The following is a 21,374-nucleotide window of genomic DNA, read 5'->3' as shown; positions in this document are numbered from 1 at the left end:
TGAACAGTTTTGAAAAAATTTTCCATGCTTAAAGTCGTGGTGTCCCCCCTTAGTCAGTTCTAGTTCAAACTGAGTGTTAGACACTACTGAATCAGGACAGTTTTATGGCTGATTTACATGGAACCCCAATTCTACCTACAGCATTCACTCTCTTTTCGGGAGTGTAATGAACCAAAGCACAGAACAATGGAGAATCAACTCCATTGTCAGTCTCATACAGTCAAACTAACTTTCTGCTTTCTTCTTAATGTTACATCTATGGTTGTTAATCATCTTTTTTTTTTTCAATTTAGGAAATATTTCTGTCCTCTGATGTGTACATACAAAATTGTATGAAAAATCCATAAAACTGATGTATGGATGGACTGCAATAAGAAAGTTCTTGCATTACAGACAGATTAGAGGCCTCTCCTCAGCAGATCTTTTCTGGAGATGAGTGAGACTTGACATATGTTTAGAGAATCCACTAAATAGTAGGTAAGCAACTGATGGTTTATACTACTTGAAATTCTTGTGTAGTACTTAAGATATTTTTAATTAGGTGGATTTTTATATAAAGCAATAATAAAGAGCCTGGTAGATTGGAGCATTTTCTAAGGCTCAGGAATGACTTGGAACGAAGACTTTTGCTCTGTTCTTAGGTCTAACACTTACTACTAGTTTAACAACAGACGTACCACTCAACTTCTGTGTCATTTTACTCATTACATGATGATAGGTAAGATTTATCAATACCTAATTGCTGGAGTTGTCATAAAGTCTTAATAGATGTTCATTATGCAACAAGACAGTCTCAGGTAGGAAAGGCTATCAAAATGTTAAGTTTTTACAGCTAATCATAGTGAAAACTCAAGATTATTGACCCTTGGGAAATTACAAAATTCAGGAGAAAAGGGGGTTTGTTTCTACTTGGAAACAGAAAAAACCCTAGAACTTTCTGTACAACTGAAAACTTTCTTTCCATTTTGAGGAAAAAAAGTTGAGACGTTTTATTTATTTGAAACGCATCCCAGCTTCTCTGGGACTTCAGTTCGAGGGATTCTGCAGGCTACTGCCAAGAATTTAAGGATAGCTGTTATCCCTTGGTATAGAGAGTGGATTTGGTAAACCATGATCATGCTGCCTTGAGCAAGGGTTCTTTGGGCTCCTAACAAAGTCTGTGTATCCAGCATGCACTTGCTTTGGGGCAATGCTATGATATCTGCTTCCCTTAAGTTGGGGACCCCAAAGCTTTCATAATCTGAAACTGTGGGTTTTCTAAGTGCACTGCTCCAAGAGAATGACAGAACACATGGGCTGTCCTGAGGCCAGGCCACACACAACTCATGCATGATCTGCTGAGCCAGAAACACAGATGCTTTGAAGAGTCACTGTCTCCCTTCCTGGCCCCATGGCAGGGGCAACGGAAGCTATGAGAAACCAGATTTAAGCCACAGTTGTCAGCACTTCCCCTCTCCTTGCTGCAGCATGTCCCATGGAGCTCCTAATGCTGTGTGGTCTTCTGTTAAACCTTTGGGGCAGTCTGAGCTTGAGGGAGTCTTGTGGAAGCCTGATGGAGGCCTTGTGGAGTCTCTTGAGAGCCTGTTTGGCCAGTAGGAAGGAACCAGGCAATGAATCAAGAAAAGGTCTTTGGAACTGCAACATTTCTGTATTGAATTTTTATCTTAGGGGATCACAGTTTTCTTTGTTAGGAAAGATGCGTCAAGCTGTAATTACAGTTTTGGAATAGTGCAGCTTCAAGTCAGTGTGCTGATCTCTGTTAGACTGACTTCGACAGCCCTGCCAATGTTCCCCAGCTCAGCAGCAGGCCCTTAGCATTTATCTCTCCATCCTGAATTGTTGAAGACTGTTGCTAAAGAACAGTTTCACATAGCTACTGAATTTCAGTGCTCATTAATTCTTTGTGCATTTGTGTGGAAGAAGTAAGCCACTGCATTTACTTCATAAGCATTTGTAAGGCTTCATTTGCTTGGAGATGCTTTGGGTGAAAGATACTGTAGGTGCAAAATAACAGTCATAGAGGTCTATTGTACCAGAACTCATAGCAAAGGAATATTGTTATAACAAAATTCTGCAATTTATTGTACTCTGCTAAACAATGGGTAACATAAGGATATGAAGAAAAACACTGACTGACTTGAATTGAAAATGAGAGAATAACAAGCTCATCTTAGCATTGATTGCATAAATAAACATGGAGAAGAGGCTTATCTGCCTCTGGCAAATAGCTGAAATGAATATTTCAAAATAACACCTCTCTTTCTGCTCACCAGAAAGCATCCTGTTTACATGGTTAGCTTGGCCTATCCCTGATGCTCATCATCTGCTTTAGAAGGGAGAGAGCATTATGTTTCCAGACACCTGAGCTTAGCTGCAAAAGTGCATGACACTCACAAAGCAAGTACGGATTGAATTTCCAGCCTTGCATATACCATCCCACCTTCTCAGCTGTAAAAGGGATAAGGATGGTGAAGATTGCTATAGAAACACTACTGGCATCTTTACTGTTACAGCCCTTGGCTGCTTTTCCTGTTAGTCACAAGCTGGTGACCAAAGAGACTACCCCCCATGTGAAAAGTAATTTGGTTTTATAACTGAATATGGTGTTACTGAGATGATCTAGACTGAGAGGCCTAGAACCTGATCTCCTCTCTCCACAGAGTGGTTCCAGCCTGAACACCTTCAAAAATAGCCTTCCTTCTCAGGATTTACAGCAGTGTTTAACGGGTACCAGCAGAGGAAGCAAGAAGGGAGAGATTAATCTACAATCTAGATCCATGCTACCTGAAGTGTGGGCTATGAAAGTGCCCAGAGGGATTTATGAAGCATAGAAAAAGCTGAGCAATCAGCATCTTGGTTCGTCCAGAGAGTGATTGTGTAGGGAGGTCAGTTCAGGGCCTTGAATTAGATCTAGACCTTCCAGTGAGGTCCAAAAGTATTGGCATGGATAGCTGTCCATCAGCTGGCCAAAAGCACTTCCTTTATGGTGAACAGCCTGCAGGTGTTTTCACAACTCCCTGTTGCTACTCATCTACAAAAGGTATGGTCATACCACTGATGTGGGAGTGGTACAGTCTTTTTAGCCTATTATCAGTCCCTTGGCCATCAAATCCTATGTATCACAGCCTGCTAAACAGAATTCTTCATGATTTCAGATGTAAATTGTATAGTTTCAATTGTTAGGAGGGATTCTTTCTCATCACTAGCAGCAGTCCAAGATGTCTAAAAGTCTAAATCACTCATTATCAGCATGCAACGCACTCAGATATGTGCTGTGTTTTCCTCATCACATAGCATATGGGATCTGGTGTTGTTTCAGTGGAAAAATTCCCTGCTGAATAGTTAACAAAAAGCAAAAATGTGCTTTTGATAACACAAGGACCATTTGTGGTTGTGTAAGTAAGGAGAATTTTGCTTACACTCAGCTAAGCGAGTAAAGTTAGCAGAGAATTGTCTCTGGCGTAATAATGGCTTTGTAGAGACCCTGATGAAAGGACTGTGCGACCCTGCATACCAGAGGAAGCACAGGAGACCCAGATAGTTGCTGTGCCTCCCAAATGCACACCCCTTCTTGCCCTAGCAAGGCTGAGCTTCAAGTGATGGAGTATGCCTGCAGGCATCTGTGTGGGTGCTTGGACTTTCTTCTTGAAACCTGTTAACTTAAAATCTGTTCAACAAGTGCTTTCAGAATTAAAACCAGAAAGAGATTAAGCAGTTAAGGTTGTAATCTGTGAGTTTATACTGCAGGAATATGTCCGTCAGCTAAGTTGAAAGTTAATGCATCCGTTTTACACCAAAGAATCTGGCCTACAGTAAGGAGAGACATTCCTTTGCATGTCTGGAATGGGTTTATAACTGGGTTACAGTTAGCTCTGTAATTCTAGCTGATTTGATCTGAGGCCAGGAAAGAGAGATGGAGCAGCTCACATAAAAATGCAGTCTCATGTAGTATTATTTCATTCTTGGCAGTTCTTTTGCCTTCTTGTCTTACGTAGTTGTATGCAGAAGATCACTGACTCCTCTCTGACTGTACCAGCTTGCATCTAGAGACTCGGAAGGATGGCTCTGGCTGAAGGACATGAGAATCTTGTGTGATTGTGGTTGCCTGTACCACCCAGGAGCAGAAACAGAAAGGCAGTCATTCATATGGTGCTGAATAAATCCACAAGTGAACTTGGCAGAGAAAAGGAGCTAAAGGTTAGTTGATGTGAACAATCTCAAACTAACACACACCACCTTCCCGCTCCCGCCACCATCAGATCTGAATCAGCTCTTCTGAAGCATGGAAGCGCTTTCCAGTAACCCACCTGAGCAACAGTGAAAATAATTCCCATGGGAATAATCAGATAAAGCAACCATGATTTTGGCCAGTTAAAACTACTGGGCCAAATTCTGCAAGTCCTTAATCTGTATTCTGCTAAATTCCTGCTGGCATCAAAGGGAATAATTTTGCCTGAGTAAAGGCATAGTAATTGTATGGTGCTGCTGGACTGACTGAGTATTTCTGGATCTGTTTATCACTTGACTGCAAGAGCACCAGCAACACTTGCCTGCCACAGGAATGAGCAAGAAGCCGTGACTGGTGTTTGCCAAGTAAAAAAATCACACCAAGTGAATAGGCAGAAGGACTTTATTGTGCCCGAGAATAACAGCTGAACTGACAGACAAGAATCAGAGAAATAAATAGGACTGCATGATTTGTCCATAAGATCTACACCTTAAAAAGAGGGTCTGGCAGCATTTTTAAGAATGTTAGGAGACTTGGAAGATATGTGGTTTTGCTCCTGTTCACTGTACTCTAGAAAGCTTGCTCCAGGCTCCCTCCTCCTTCAGTGCTGCCTGTGAGGACTGCTCTGTTGATAGCAAGAGCAAGTCCCAGATGACAGCAGATTGGTGGGTATGGCCAGACAGTAAAGGGAGGCTTCATGAAGCCCTTAGAACTAGCCTTGCTTGCTCCAGCTGAAGTACAGGATAGGGCTTTTTTTGTTTATCATGGAACAGTGAGGGTAGGATAGGGACTACGTCTATGGGAAATTTAATCTGAAATAGTTGAAGGCAGAAGGGAAAAACTCACTACAGTGTAAGGCTGCACAAACTGTGGTAATGCTCTGGTCCAAGTGTCTTTATCTGGTTGTGGGCTTAGACTGCAGTAGAACAGACCTCCCCCCCCCTGCTTTGACGCTGTTCAGTATATGAAGGGAGTTCGTATTCCCCGGAGGATCTTAGTTCATTTAGAAGCTTCTTCAAAGTTGTAAGGAAAAAATTATAGGTTAGTTGATTTGTTAAATATATTCTTTTAATTGACTCCTAGAATTGCAAGCTTTCTAGGTTTAAGGGTATCCTTTCTTCTTTGTTTACTGAGTTCTCTAAGGGATGAACTAATTATATTACATCAAGTTCAAAGCAGCCGTGTGTATGCCCTGGGCAGCTCTTAAACATTTGCTGAAAGGTACAACAGGTGGCTAGGTGGTAGTTAGTCATAAATAATCCTTTACTGTATTAAGTTAGGATTCAAACATGCAGCTAAGCGGTGTCCTCTGTCTTCTCGCCCTGCTCTTGTATGAAGACAGTGTCTGTGTTCTTTATTGAGGGCAGTGCCTGGCAGGGATCAGGACACTGCACTGAACACTGAAGCAAGCAAGATAATTTCCACAGTTGTTATCTGAGTAAAAATGAGGTTTTGTTGGACCTTCCCCCAACCACTCTCATGCAACAATTGCTTTGTTCGTTGTGGCTTCCCTATTTGATGTATTTTCCCCTCCATTAGCCCCCTTTCGCCAGCCCACCACTTTGTCATATGTGTAAATGTCAAGTGGCTTTAAAAATGAATCAGAACATTATTTCTGTCACTCTCAGATATCTGATCACCTCCATCTCTGCACTTGCCCTCTAAAATGCTCTCTGTAATTACTCGGTATGGGCTAAGTTGGACTAATTTAGTAACAGATAAGCGTAAAGTGAATTACTGGAACTTATTCGGTTCCTCAGCCAGATTTCAGACTTCTCACATCTCTTTCCTTAGTTGTAACAACTAATATGTTTAGCACCTCATCCCACACCAGTGTCAATGCCAGGATTTGGGAGGGTTTGCAAGAGTGCTTATTCCTCATTTGGTCTCAAATTAGGCCAAAATGCAAACTTCATAAAACCAAACTCAATTCCTTTTTCCAGGAAATTAATCTTCGTGATTTATTTCATTTCCAAACTTTTAAAAAGATTTTTAAATTAAACTTTATATTGTATATAAAATATAATATATTAAATTATAAAAATGTAATTTAAAAAAATTAAATGTAAATATAATTTTTAAATTTAAATATGAAATACAAATGTGGACAGTTGAAACAGTTAAACCTTTCAGGATTTTGTGGGATTTACTATTTGTATTCTCAAACCAATAGTTTGCCAAGGTGAACATGAATTTGCAAAATGTTTTCGTCTACCTGAGACTTGTTTTTTTAATTTCAGCAAAGTCTCAACCACCAAATGTTATCTTCAGCTACATGAGCAGGATTCTTTACTGGAGTGAAATAATATAATGCTGTGGCTTCATGGAGCTTTTTTGGCTTATTCAGTGAGCATGGATTTACTCGAAGGGCTCTGGAGGCTCAGAGAACTCAAACCCCATCTTTCCATCTAACTAGTAATGGCCAGTGTGATATATACATTCCCTTGTCACGTGATGTAGTTACAGCTGGATGGCTATTAACCTCATATAGTAGTTAATTCCTAGAAAATACAAGCAGAGATGTAGGGTTGAATGGAGCCTGTGTTTGTTCAGAGACTTTATTGCTGCCTAGTAAGTAGCATTTTCAAGTAGTTCAAGGTGCAGGTAGTGAGTTTCCTGTTTCTTGCTATATTGGTGCCATGTTTAGTCACCTGCCATAGGTTTGCACTGTCACTCATAAGAGCGACTGTGGCTCTGAGAGTGTGTTTGGGAGGGACTATGTGTTTAGGAGTGGATATAACTTTAGGAATGGTCTTAGGAATGGACGTGGCCTTGGGAGTTGGTTTGGGAGAGATCATGGCCCTGAGGATACATGTGGGGAAGCATCTGGGGCTGGGAGGGTGAGTGGGCTTGGGAGTGAATGGAGCTTTATGAATGCATTTGGAAGATGATGTGGTCTTGGGAGGAGTATCAGGAGTGGGCATGGTCTTTGGTGTGCTCTTGGAGGTAGTCTTCAGACTGACTTTGCCTGAGGGTTTGGGAACTTGTCTTGCCTTTTGTGTGTGTTAGGACTGGTGCTTACGGCTCTGCTGGAAGGTCTTTTTTCGACCTTTCATCTGATATTTCCATGGCATCTTGCACCCACTGGAGGTCAGTCCTCACATAGATCTTGCGGTGTGCTGTAGTAAGGAACCTGCAGAACAGAAGCAAAGCCAGGTAGCCATTACACTTCTGGTTTCTAACCCAAGATTTGCTGTAAAAGTTACAATGAGCCCTTTTAAATTCATCTGTCATCACATATTCAATACAAAACTAGACCACAATACTAACTGTTCATACACTGCGCATGAGTATAATTATATATAGTATGAGTATACATAATTATACTCATGCACAATGTATGAACAGTTGGTGTTGCTGCCTGCAACTGTGAACCACTCTGGGGTGTCTCATATACAGCAAATAGCTGGTGAACAGCTGGTGAAAGAGTTACTAAGCTAAAGTATAAAAGTACCTGGCAAAAAGCATCATCTATGCTTAGAAAACAGGTATGTTTGTGGAGTAGCACTAAGTAGCACTAGTGGGAACATCTCAAAATGTTCTCCAAGGATAGATCAATGGTTACATAGGATGAAAACTGTGCTCCCTTTTTCTCCAAGTGTATGAACTGCAGGGGTTTTATTTTGGGTGCTGACTTCCACTACTGTACAGCACCTACAAATTCTGTATGCACAGCAGCTCCAAAAATGAAGGTTAGTTTGTCTTAAGGTAGGCATCCAAAAATAGAAGCCACCCCCATTTCCCCCTGGTATGCGGTTTTGAAAAGAATGAAGTGTAAGTGTCAGAAGGCCAACAGCTTTGTAGTGACTGCTAGTGAAGTGATGGTGATCCTAGTCATTATTCCTCTCTTCCCCATACAAGTGTGTTCTGCAGAGGGAACGCACGAGGATTTACTATGATGGAGATGACAGCCTAAAAGTCTGGGCAGCTCTTGCTAAGAAGCTTGTAGTATCTATGAGCATGTTCTCAACTCATGCTGCAGGAACCAGCCTTCTAAGAGAAACCAGGAAATGCCATGAGCACTAAGGGTCCACATCTATAATTCCATTTATCTCCTTTTTTATCTCCTGTCATTCACTTTTCTGATCTTTTTTGCCTTTTCTCCTTCTATCTTCCTCCCACACTCCTTTGCCACTACTGTTTTTGCCTGTCATTCTCTCTCCATTTCTTCTTTTCATGACAGAACCAATCCATCTCCCTTCTTTTTACTCCTTGCAATTCTTTTCCCTCATAAAGGGTATGGCTGACTGCTGCGCCTTTAACACTGGCTTTTTAGAAAAAGCCAAACTCACCTTGCAACCAACAGCAAATTCCTTGAAAAGTATCCTTGCAACATGGTCTCCAAGCCATGTTTTTTTCTCTCTTTTTCACTTTGTTTTTGGCAAGATCTCTCTTCTTTAGGATGTTAGTCAACAGAACTATTAGCTACCTTGGTTACTCCTTTAAGCCTTGTCACCTCTGCATATCCCTTGTACTTAACAAAAAATCCCAGGGTATTTTTCCACAGACTTTCTCCTGCATGTGTCTCTTCCCACATGGGAATGTTTTATAGCAAATTATCCCTCCCAGAAAACAGAAGTACTTGGCTCTGAAAAGCTACTAACAGTGCTGCAAACAAGGAAGATCAGATATAGAAGTATTCTCCATGAAATCACTGAGAAGAAGCAGCAGCAAAAACAGTGGCAGTAACCTCGGGGCATGCATGAGTCACTTCACGAAAAAGTTAGAGGCGTCCTTAGTTTTCGCTTTCCCTTGTATTGTGAATGTGTATTTTTTGTGCTTTGCATTTTAATGGGTTTGCATGAGGCTACATGTGATCAGTTTATGCCTGTGATTTTTGCACTCTCAAGTCTATGCAAAAGTTTTTCTTCCATTTGTGATTACGCACACCACGTGAGAGCTTCAGCAGCAGGCACGGTCTGTGGATTCGAGGCTACATCACATCACCACTAGTAAATAATGGGCAACAGCGGTCTTAAGGTCTTAACTGTACAAGGTCAGGAATAAGACTTCATGATATAAATCACTTGTACCCCTTTGTCTTGAATGCTGTTTTTGTTTCCACTATCCTCACAGCTATAAAATATTTATCAGCAAGATAAGAACCCAACAAAAAGGTAAGATACATTGTCAGAGGGCTGATGGACTGATAAATGAGGCTACTAGAAGATTAGGTCTATATAGATTAGAGAAGGGCAAATAAGAGGTGAAATACAAGTACGCACAGCAAAAAGGGAAAGACTGTATCTGAAACTGACTCAGGAATATTCATAAAATGTCATTAACCCATGCAGCTTATTGCCATAAGGCATGAGATTAAAAGACGTTATGTATATGTATGGCTTCAAGATTTCATACTTACAGGAGAGCAAATAAGAAATTTCTAAGGCACAGAAACTCTCCTGGTATTAAGGTGGAAGCCCACCACTAAGATGAATCTCCTGTGTAGGCAAGTTATGCTGTAACTGCCTTCAACAGGATTTCTTGCTGGTTTTATCACATGAATCAACTCTGGCTGAGAATGAATCCTGAACTCACCAGACTGCAGGTGCAATGTGGTTGGGAATTTCTGTCTTCCTGTTGGGTTGCAAATTTGCATCTCACTTTGTGCACAGTGAAGGTATCAAGCCGAAAGATGACTAGAAGAGCTGTGGTGTGGAGTTTCATTGCTGGTGGCTTCTGTGTCAAGGCAGACAAGAAAGTGATTAACACAAGCCTCCTTTCATGGAGTTTATGTACTGTTGTTCAGTTGCCAGGTCCTGGTTTTGCCAAAAAAAGGTAGTGGAGTCGTGGGAAAGGGGTACTTATGTAAAAATTTTAATCCTGGTGACAGAGAACCACCTCTTTCCTGTCCATTATCTGTTAGTAGCCCCCCTGTGAAGGCCTTTCTTGCTCAAACCCTGTTGTGGCTGAAGTTCTCTGAATTAAGTTTTATTTTAGCCTGTTTTAATTTAGCTACTTTTCTGCTGTACTGGGCTGTCTGTGGTTTGAACATTGTATGTAAAGAGCCCCACAGAAGCACAGAATGACACTCTGACCAACAGACCACTAACGAAGAGAACATGTGTCAAAGGAAAGCTAGTTTTGTTAATGGAAATGGGAATGAGGTGGCCCAATCATCGTGGCTGTGTAAGCCAACGATGGTATCTTGGTATCTCAATGGTATCTTTAGAAGCAGCTCTGGAAGGAGTACCACGTCCCTTCTGTGGGGTGGGACTTGTCAAAAGTTTAATGTTTTCTCCTGACCTCCAGGAAGTCCAGGCTGATACCACAAAGTGCTTGGGCTGGCTGAGGGAAAGTGCAGAAGACACACTCTCACCTGCAGAACATAACCATCTCCACAAGTCGCCTTGCTAATCACGCTTTTCAGTAGGGGCTTTGTTAGGCAGCCACAGGGAAGTTTGTGGGGCTTCAAAGCAAAACACACGTTTTAGAGAGTTTGCAAATATGTTAATGTAATTCCAGACCATCAGCTGAAGTCCTGAGATCTCCTAAATGATTTTTGAGATGGGAAAAACACCCAGCTTTGTTGTACTAAAATCTTTAGCTGTAACCATAAAGCTTCTCCCAAGATTTTCTCTGAATGAGAACTGTTTCTTATGGTTGTAGTTTTAAAGACTGAATTTAGACATTCTTGAAACTTTCATTCACTACAAGTAGTCACAATAGGGAGGAATCAACTAGTTTGAGTTTAAAAAGTGAAGTTTACCCCAGCTGTTTTTCTCCCATTGGATGATTTTTCATTTAAAAAGTTCAATCTGAGCCCATAAAACATATGCCTTAGAGTAAATTTTTAATAATCATTACTAATTTTATCCAGTGAGTAATTACCACTTCACTTTTTTCTAGCATAATAAAAATCTAGAAATGGAGATATGCAATATTTTCCTGATTTAGTTGCTTAACTTGATTGGTATTATTACAACAGGTCCTTCTGAGTAGACAAGGTATCCCTCATGGGAGATGCTTATGCTAGAAGGCCTTAATAAATCAAACCTGAACTGGCCAGCACCTCATAAAAAGCACCCCAAGGGTAGTACCAGGTGAATCAGCAACTCATAGCATGGCAATTTCTGTTCAGGGTTTGTTTATAGACAGTGTTAGGATGACCCTTGAGGTAGGTTGGATCCCTAACAGAGCCATTTTCTTCTCACACTGCACAGAGAGGCACTAGGCAATTATGACTTGAGGTTCTTTGTGAATCAGTGAGGTTTTTTGTGAGTCAATTCCCCAGTACACTGGGGAGTACCAGGGTAATTCTCTAATGGTCTCAGAGCAGCGGGCATGTTGGAGCTGGCACCACGGTGGACATTAGGCAGCAGATGGTAGGAAACAAGCAGGTATTTTCCCCACTGAGAAGCCTACAGAAGCCTCATCTTGCACATGTATTCATGTGCGTGCACAAACACATGAATGCACATAGATATATGCACCCTTACTCTCACTCTCCAATGCCTATCTTTCAAGGAGACTCCAAGTCCCAGTGCTTATTCTTACAACAAACACTTCTTCACCTCATGGTTCTTGAGGAAACTGTAAGCTCAGTGTGGAACTGAAAGGCTCAGAAACCCAGAGGGAATGAAAAAGTTATCAGAATTATTTCAGGTGTTACAATTTCTAAATAGCTTTTGAGGTATTTTTTTTCTTCAGTTTTCAAGGGCTTAATTTAATGCAAGAAATATTCAATATGATACATAATAATCAGCCCAAATCAAGTGACAGCCACTGCACAAAAATGAACAATTAAGTAGAGCAGGACATGAGCTTGTATTTTTGGATTCCTTTTCTTGTGTCTTGTGACAGGACCAGCCTCTTTCTTTGCATAACGAACATCTAGACTCTCTTATTCTAAGCCACAGCCAGACAGGAAGGAAAAACAAAACTTCTCCAGGAAAGGGCCTGCTGTGCAACCCCATTTTCTGTGGTCTCTTTAAAGGAACAGAGAGGCAATAATTTTAAAGGCAATAAGCAGGGCTTGAACGAGCACATGCTCTGGAACTGTCTCAAATGAGCCTCACAAAGTTAGAAGGTTCGTTTAAATTGCAATCCCATACTTGGTTTTGGGATAGTTATTTACTGTTTTGTACAACAGGCTTCTCAAACTCCCTGGAGATCAGGTGCTGGAAAGTGTGTCCATGGTTTGCTCCGGTCATTTTCTAGATGGGTTCTTTTATGGGCTGATGTATCCTATTTCTAACGATGGTGAAGTTATTAGCAGAAGGGGTTTTTTTGCAGTACTTCCTTTCCTGTTGGGAATGTAGAAACACACAGGCAGATTGTACAAATATGGAAACACCAGTTTTTGTCAGTCTGAACCTGCTGGTTCAGTTGTTTTAATGTTTTCTAGGTTAGAGGGTGAGAAGGATCAGGTGAAATAGGTTTTCTTCTCTGCTTTGGCATTAGCTCTTTGTTGCACAATTTCCCCTCTCTCTGCTGCCTTTAACTATCAGGTGAAATGGGGGGAAGGTAAACCATGCCATGACAGCAGAATATTTTTTAAATCTTCTGGGCAGCCTCTGTAGGAGTTGTCCTGGCAGGTCTGTTCCCTTCTTCTCAGATCTCCTAACAAAAATACAAGTTGTGGGTGGATAGCATGGGGTGGGAAATGGCAGACAGAAATAGCTCTCAGTGTTAGTAAGGGCACAGGCATTGTGGTAGGCAGTAAGGGGAGTCAGACGGGTGCCCTCAGAACAGGTCAGGTATTGCTGCAGGAAGGGTATTGCTTAGACGTACCTAGAGAGCGGATGGGCTCACTGGGGCATGCAGCAGCGGTGGAGCTGATCACAGAGCGCGCTACATTCAGTTTTATCATGCTGTCCAAGTCAAATGCCCAGCTAAAATTTGTATTCTGAATGATATTGACAACCGCTTGCAGTGTAGTAATTTCAGATGTTTTCAATTTGTTGATTCCTAAAAATTTGCTAGTGGAAGAGTATAGCTTGGGGCTTCCAGGCTTATGGCACATCTTTTAAGCTTCTGTTTCCTCAAGGTGAGGAGAAACTTACCCTAGCGCACATGCCACAGAGCAAAGATGATAACTCAAGGGAGCAGGTGAGCTGCTAAAAGTCTGTGACTTATTAAGGACTTCATGGCAGCTACCTCATACCACTTTCTCCTGAAACAACCCCCTGTCACTCCTTTCCTATTTGTTACTCTCCTACCTTTCCCCTCACCTTCTCCTGTACTGGCTTGCCATAAAATTTGAATTAGTGTCTTCTGTAGCAAACCCCAATAATTTGGGTTAAGTAATCAGTTCATTTTCAATTTAAAATATAAGGTTTAGCTTTCCAAATGCGGTGCATTGTTCCACAGGGATGAGAGAAGAAAATATTTGTATTTGCTGAATTAACATGCCTTACTTGTCATGTCATGTACCAGTATTTGGCAAAATAGCATCACTGACGCATTATTTGTACACCGGTACCCAGTCCTCCTCCCTTTTCTTCTTCCCATGTAGGGTCTTGAGCAACCTGTTAAAATAGGTGATCAGCTGATGAAAACCTCCAGTGTAAAGCAAAGCACAAATGATAGTCAGAAGGCATGTAAAAAACCAATCAAGGAATATCCCAGCTCCTCACTGGGGGTTAGGGATTGAATGTTGTAGTAACAGTTTCCGGGAAAGCTGATGGTCACTGTAAAGCCTTAACTTTCTAGGGCCTTAATTATAAATAAGCAGTGAAAAGAATACAGCTGCAGTTACGTAAAGTCATTGTCCAGGAAGTATACTTTTTTAATGCAAAAAGCCAGCATGCCTGAAGGGGTGGGTAGTTGTCCTGTCTGCCTCTGTTGAAATTAGTGAAGCTGTGACTACTTACACAGGTTGAGGGTTTGTCCACTGTGCTCTCTGCTGTCTTTCCCCTGTGCTAAAGATCTGAACACAGTGCATCTCTTCAGTCCCTTTAGAAACTGTGAGTGGTGTGCGACAGAAGAGAAATGGCTGACTTGTTTCAAATATTGCTGCTCCCTGGTCTGCCATGTGTATTTGGAGGGTCCTTTCTGGCAAAGTGGTGCACAGATCTTACAAAAGGAGTCAGAGGAAATCAGTGTTCATATTACAGGTTGCAATCTAGCAGAGGATGAGCAGGAAGGGAAGCAGTCACCATGAGCCCCTGGCTCCCTACCTCACTTGGAGAAGAAGTGGTGGGCAGCCAGGTGTAGGGAGGACATCAGTGCAACCACAGCCCCAGATTTTCAAATGTACCTTGAAGCCTAACTTCCTGTTTTTCTATGCGAGATGTTTCCTAAAGATGTTGGAGAGACCGAGATTATGGTTCTTACTTGCCTCCAACACAACAGCAGCACTCTAGTTCTTCATTTTGCACTTTCCTTTTGTGTGTGTGCGTGTGAAAAGGAGGTTTAATCATATTTTCCATTCTTTCTAAAAAGCATTTTGAGAGCCCCAGGGAAAAGTGCTAGGCAGGAGCAGTTCCATTACAGATAAGGTTCCAGATTATACACAGCTAAAGATGACAAAAATAGCAGACAACTGGGACCACAGCAAGGACTGGGGTAAGGAATGGTCAGGGAAAGACAGGGAAGTCTCTGGGGTTTAATGGCTGAGTAGAAAGAGATGTTGAGAGCACTGATCAGCCATAGTAATTAACTCCCAAAAAGTGCACAAGGATCATTACAGATCTTGCAAGGTATAACAAACAAGATGTAATTATTAAGTAGGATGATTCACTCTTAAAAATGATTATTAATCATGCTATGAACTGTGATGAGGATGAGCAGATATAAAGTATTAATTGCTATGTGATGGTTAGTTAATATATCCTCAGGTTGTGATAGTCCTAATTAAGAAAAATTATATTCACTTCAGCAAGATTAATTCCAGGATAAGATACTACTGAGTATAAGCAAAGGCATTAAAATTCTTCCTGCCAAAAGCATGTTAGTTAGTTCTGGTCCTGGATGAATTTGATCAATGGAAGCTGATGGTATTCATCTGAGAGAGCTTACCATAAAAATGCTTTCATAAGTGACCTGGTTTTGTGGCCTGCTGATGATCTAATGATGCTGAAGGGAACAGAAGTGTTTCTGTTGTATATAATATGAGGGACTGGGGCCTTGAGATTGGTGGTTCAGAATGAATGAACACCAGTTTATATAGTGCCGTACTCCAGAAACATCTTATCTCAACATTTCTTTCTACCTGTGAAGCTCTTCTTACAAAGTTTGTAGCAACAACTATTTTTTTCTAGTGTAGTTGATTTCGAGAACTTCAGTAAGGAAGCATCACTCTGTATAATGGAGGCTCAGTAGCCTGCCTTGGCTCTGTTCTATAGTGTGACACGTACAGTCATCCTTCCCTTCCCTGCCTGAGCAGTAGCACTGCTTTAAAACCTGTCCTGGATAGTGAAAACTAAATGCGTTTCCCTACGCAGGACTGAGCTATGACAAAACGTGAGCCACAGGAGACAAATTCTGTCTGCAGACTTGACCAGAGCAGGGAACAGAGTAACGTGGTCTTATTTCTATAGTGTAGTTTGGAAGTGCTGTAGTTTTGTGTGTATCACTAAGCGGTTATTTGCAATGAAAAGCTCATAGTTTAGCAGCAGTGCAGGCTACATACATGCGGTAGTATGAGAGGAAGTTTATTCCTGGAGCCGCTCTGCCTATAGCTCTCCTCCACCCCTCAAGTTCCTCAAACGCCAGTTTTTTCTCTCTCTGCCCAGAGCTCTTCCATGTCTGCTTCTGATAATGTAGGGATCATCGTAGCGTTGTATGACATCTGACTTAAGTACCCGAACTTTTGAAGAGGTATTGCCTGAAATATGGGCTTTACAGCTGAAATATGGTGTAGAAAGCTCAGAATCAGATTGCTTTTTAACAATCTGAGTCATGAGTTGGCAGTAGTGTCAGCTCTAGCTGACTTGCCCAAAAGTTCTCAGATTTGTGCTGTCGTCTTGGTACCCGTTTCAACGGTCTCCATCTGCATTACATACAAGCAGACAAACGTACCATTTGATTCCAGGTTTATAGTAGCTTTATTAAAATTCAAAACCTTCTGCTAGTAGAATTTATCAATTTTAAAAAATATTAGACATTTACATATACATAGTTCTCTAGAGCAGGGAGTTCCTATGAGTTTGTGAAATACAGATTCCAGATATGGTTTGTTCTTGCTTATTCAGAGAAAAGCAAAGGAAAAAGTAAAACAATTGTTTCAGGTTTGTCTCGCATGAGGGTGAAACTGAAGTAACTTCACAGAAGTCAGCGGGTAGGATAAGTCTTTCCCAGTACAACACTGAATAGGGTTACATTCATAGAGTTACCCTGAATTACTCCAGGTCATCCCTTAGTGAGAGTATCCATACATCATTGTGGACTGAGCTAATAGTGCAATACTGTGTATAAAAATAGAAGGCCCAAGGATCATCTTCTGAATATTGCACTGATTAGGTGATAGCCTGAAGCATGAGATTAATTTACTTATAGATTATATAGGTATGAGTAACCATTAAATTATATAGCACCTTCTCAAACCAGCACTCAATGCAGAACATTCTGACCTCCATCAGGATGGAGGTCTACACTCATCCAGCTCTGTGGGAGGTCCTCTTCTCCCCTACAGTATGTGAAACTATCTGCCGTTCTCCCTTAAATACCATACTGGTCAGGACAACAAGGATGAGAAGATGTCTATAGTCAGTTGTAAATAAATATTAGCAAGCACTTCAGAAAATGAAAAGTGTAACAAAGTCCAGATATAAAACGAAGAAGTCAGCAGATGTTCAACCAGTGATGAACAGATTCTGGTGAGTTCGTGTTTGTTCAGAGATTTTATTGCCAATTAATAAATAGGAATTAAAAGCAGATACTAAAGCTTTCTTCCCTGTTATGTGCAGCACTCATGATGATTCCATTTAGTTGGCCTTAGGTGCTTGCCTAGGACAGGATTATTTGCCTTTGGTGGTACGTTTTTCATCTATTTTCTTCATAGCAGCCTGCACCCATTTCTGATCAGGGCTTACGCAGATCTTGATGCCTCTAGTGGTGAGAAACCTATAGGAAGAAAGAAAGCAAACCAGGCGGCCATTAAATTCCAGTCTCCAAACCCAGGTTTACTCTTGGTTTTTATGCAGAACATGAGAAACAATGTGGTAAAATCATATCACGTGCTGGAGTTTGTAGTTGTTAGTTGGAATAACAGCACTTAGTAACATTAGTTCCCTATTTATGGCATAGATATGTATGTAACATACATACATGGTCATGTGCATTTAAAAAAAGGAGCATACCTGATGTTCTGAGATTTTATATTAAATCATGATGCATATTTACCTCCCAAGAGCAGATGCCAGATTCGATAAAAATGCATGCTCGTGAGATCAAAAGACCAAACACAGCTCCTAGTAGGAGTCAGAGTTATCCCAAACTCTTCCACATGATCTTTCCCCTTAGCTCAATTCAGTGCACTGGACTTCTGACTGCTCTACCCTGACCCCTCGCTGAGATTTTTCCCCACTTTCTGGGCACAAAAGATCTGGCTGTTCAGTGAGATTTCTGCCAGTGTTTGTAAGCAGCATTCATCTCCCAGCTCTCTGAGGCCCACCCCTCTCCCTCACTCCCTCAGCTACCAGGTGACTGCTTCATGGGGGAACTAGAAGGGTGACCTGAACTAGCCAGATTTAGTGATTTGGGCCATGAAGTGTCTTCTGATGCCCCTTCCCTTTCCAATGGTAGCGTGTTTGCATAGACAAGTCTGAAGGTGAACTGTGCACTGGATACTTACATGATGGCGTTTACTGGAACTCGTTGTTTCTCATAGCTGACAAGCTTTCGGATGTTCAGTTGCTGTGTAGACAGACTTACACAACTGAATTTGCGCATGGGCTGACTTCCAACGCTCCCTAGAAGGGGAAAAATAGATAAATGACAAAGGCAGTCAATACTATATTAATATTTAGCCATAATTACTTAATAAATGATGAATTCCAGCAGATTTCCAGTTGTGGTTAGAACATGAGTGTCTCATGATGTACAGCCATAACACCATTTATACAAGAGGGCTTAAGGTATTTTTGTGATGCATCCTACCATCTCTAAAGTGTTATTGATATTTCACTTAAGATACTAATCTTCACCCATTCTCCTGAACAATTGTATAATCGTTCTGCCCCTAGGGAGTCACTGCTTCAATAGTAGAAAAGGTATTTGGCATCGTTCATAATTAGGTCTATATCATCTGCAAATAAATGTCCATATGGAGTAGCACTTAGAACCGGCACCTTTACTGGGTGGATTTCCAAATGCCATCTGAATGTGGATCAGTAATTCCCCCTATTTTCCAAGTGAAGGAGAGGAAGGCAAGGCTACTTGTCTCACACTGGACATCCAAAACTAGCATTAAAAAAAAATAGTTGAAAGAAAGGGAGGTATATCTGCTAGAAGACTAAGTACTTGCATACTCTTACTGTAAGTCTGGTTTAATAGGCAATGGAGTGCTACTTAATCCTCTCTTTCCTCCAACATTTTCATACATTTCAGGGAAATGCACTGGTGATTAATAAAGAGGATCGCAGTATCAGTGTCAAATTCTCTGGGCAGTTGTTACCTTACATGATGATAACTAAAAGTGGGAGCTTATTTAAGTGAGATGGAGTATATGTATGCATTACTGGAAGCCACCACTTGCTAGTTTCTGGTTTTCTCCCACCCATCAAAGACCGGTTTGGGAAGGCATGAGGGGGACAAACAGAACACTGCTGTATTCTGAGGTTTCTGTTTAAAGAATTTATAGGGAAACTGGCTTGAGAAAAGTCCAAAGCTGTTCAGGTACAACTTGCTAAATATAAAACCTGCTTCACATAATCTTGTTATCTGTGAGCTTTTCTTTGTTTGAAATAATTGGAATAGCTGAGGCAAACACACATCAGCCTTTGGAGAAGCTGTAGCATAGTCAGCGCATGGGTACTGGCAGAGTTGCTAATTCTTGAATTTTGTTTGCCTGAAGGAATATCTCTTCTGATCTTGCTTTAGTCACGAGTAATGTGATGTATTTTTTGGTGATTCATTACAAATATTTATCTTACTGCCTCACTCAGACTGGTTTTCAAAATGTGGCATTAAAGAGCTCAAAGATAGTCAAGCAATCCTTACTAGTCCTGGAAATATTTTCTCTACTACTAAACTATCTCCAGGGAATGCATGCAGGGAATACCAGCAGAGTTTCTCTAAGCCTCGGAACAAAACCAAACTGCTCTGCACCTTTAACTACCCTTTTTTCTGGTGTTTTTTTTTTTTTTTCTTTATCATTCTTCTTTCTAATCCTTTTTCTATCCCTTGCACACCACCTCAGTGTGCTTTCTCAGACTTGGTGATATTTATGGCAAATTATACAACCTGGAGAATGATATGACAAACTGGCAGTCTGTGATATGAAGCCGCATGTTGCCGAGATGAACAGCCGTAGCGTTAATCAGCGTACGAGAATTTAGTATAATCTAGCTGTAGGAGCACTAGGTCAACATACTCAGTATGTAGCTACATAGTCTTGTGAATGCTTAGCAGGTCTCAGTTTGGTTTTGGTGTGGTTTTGTGAAGATGCCTTTTCTGTGTATTTCCCTTTGCATATTTTTGTGGGTTTGCATATGTCTTGCATATGAGTGTTTTCTGTGATTTTTATGTGTGTGTTTGCATGAATCTGGTTGTGTATAAGAAGATGTGCTCACGTGTGTATGTTCATGTTTTTGCATGATACATGTAGCCTAATCCAAAAGTCACAGACCTAAACATCACTGTAGACAAACTTATTTAAAGCATGGCTAATAAACATGGCTCATCTCAGTGCTCATAAATGGTTTCAGAAAAGATGTTAAACTGTATGAAATCAGGAAGAGAGAGAAGACATTGTATAAATCCATTGCTTTCCTTTGCAGATTTTGTTCATAATTTGCCTGTCTGTACCAAAGTATTTGGCTAGAAACAAGCAAATAGGCAATATATGATACAGAACTGGAAGAACTTTTTAAAATAGGGACATTAGAGGGGTTAAGGCTATATAGTTAGAGAAAGACAAATAAAAAGTAATATAATAAAAATACATATAAAAGTAGTATATCTGGAAAAAGAAAAAAGTACATCTTATTCAAGAAATATTTTTCATGAAATGTTATTAACCTATAGAACTCATTGCTACATGGCATCAGTGAGATTAAAAGACATTGTGTCTTCAAATTGCATGATTTTGAGAGAGAGAACAATGCAGAGAGACCCTTTAAGTGTTATAAGGCACAGAAATTCTCCTGGCATTAAGGCAGAAACCAACCACTAGTTGAGAGGACATCAGATGAAATCTCCCATAAAGCTGCCTTTCTTGCAGTTCTGATCTGGATTTCTTGCAAGTTTTACCTTATGAATCAGCTCTGGCTGAGAATGAATCCTGCTCATCAGACCACTGGTGCAATATGGAACAACTCCTGTCTTCCTCTTGGATTGTAAACTTACCTTTCGCTGTGTGCACAGTGAAGATGCCAAGCCAGAAGATGACGAGGATAGCTGCAGCGTGGAGTTTCATTGCTGGTGGCTTCTTTGTCAAGGCAGAGAAGAAAGTGGCTATCGTCAGCCCTCTTTCACAGAGTTTATATGTTATCATTCAGTGGTCAGTTCTTGTGTTTGCTTTTGGGACGTCATGGGGGGCGGCTGACTATAAGTGGAAAAAATAGAGTGGCAGTACTTTTTCTGGTGACAGCGAACCACCTCCTTTCCCCCACCTGTCCTTCACTAGCCCCCCTGTGAAGGCTTTTCCTGCTCAAACCATGCTGTGGTTGCACTTGCTTCTGTGTTCTGAGTGGGGTTTATTTCAAGCTGTAAAAAGTGAGAGCTCTTGTTCTGTAGTGGAAACCTTTAATAAATGTTCCTGTCCTTTCCACACCTCGATTTAGAGAGCTGTAGCTAAGCCGCTCCGCAGAGGCACAGAGTAACATTCAGAGTTACCTCTTTGACCAGTGGACCACTTAAAAGGAGAACTGTGAGCTTAAGGATGATGGAAACAGGAACACCTTGGCTTTTTCCATAGTGGCTGTAGATAGTTGGTCACTTTAACACGTAGCTTTGGAGGGGTATCACTCTTATTTCCTACGTGTGGTGGAGCTTGTCAAAACTCTTCTGTTTTCTCTGTGATTTGATATGGCCAAAGCTG

At 41.1% G+C, this 21,374-nt stretch overlaps 1 protein-coding gene and 1 long non-coding RNA gene across 2 annotated transcripts in view; one reads left to right on the top strand and one right to left on the bottom strand.

Annotated features, from left to right (window-relative positions):
- The first annotated feature begins 355 nt into the window (after nucleotides 1–355).
- The window catches only part of LOC142404808 (uncharacterized), a 52,631-nt gene continuing 31,612 nt past the window's right edge, over nucleotides 356–21,374 (top strand). Inside the window, exons 1-2 of the long non-coding RNA XR_012773955.1 lie at nucleotides 356–477; nucleotides 3,996–4,197. This is a non-coding gene — a long non-coding RNA (uncharacterized LOC142404808). The remainder of the gene's footprint in view (nucleotides 478–3,995; nucleotides 4,198–21,374) is intronic.
- On the bottom strand, nucleotides 16,857–20,828 carry LOC142404807 (lymphotactin-like). The gene is made up of 3 exons (XM_075491813.1): nucleotides 20,681–20,828; nucleotides 17,967–18,084; nucleotides 16,857–17,236 (listed from the first exon to the last, which is right to left on the bottom strand). The coding sequence occupies exons 1-3, from the start codon at nucleotides 20,826–20,828 to the stop codon at nucleotides 17,131–17,133; spliced, it is 372 nt and encodes a 123-aa protein (XP_075347928.1). The 3' UTR covers nucleotides 16,857–17,130.

This window comes from Mycteria americana, chromosome 1, assembly GCF_035582795.1.
Source record: "Mycteria americana isolate JAX WOST 10 ecotype Jacksonville Zoo and Gardens chromosome 1, USCA_MyAme_1.0, whole genome shotgun sequence".
NCBI classification, from domain to species: Eukaryota; Metazoa; Chordata; class Aves; order Ciconiiformes; family Ciconiidae; genus Mycteria; species Mycteria americana.
Note: the sequence above shows the minus strand (reverse complement) of the source record. Positions and strands in the feature narration are given on the sequence as shown.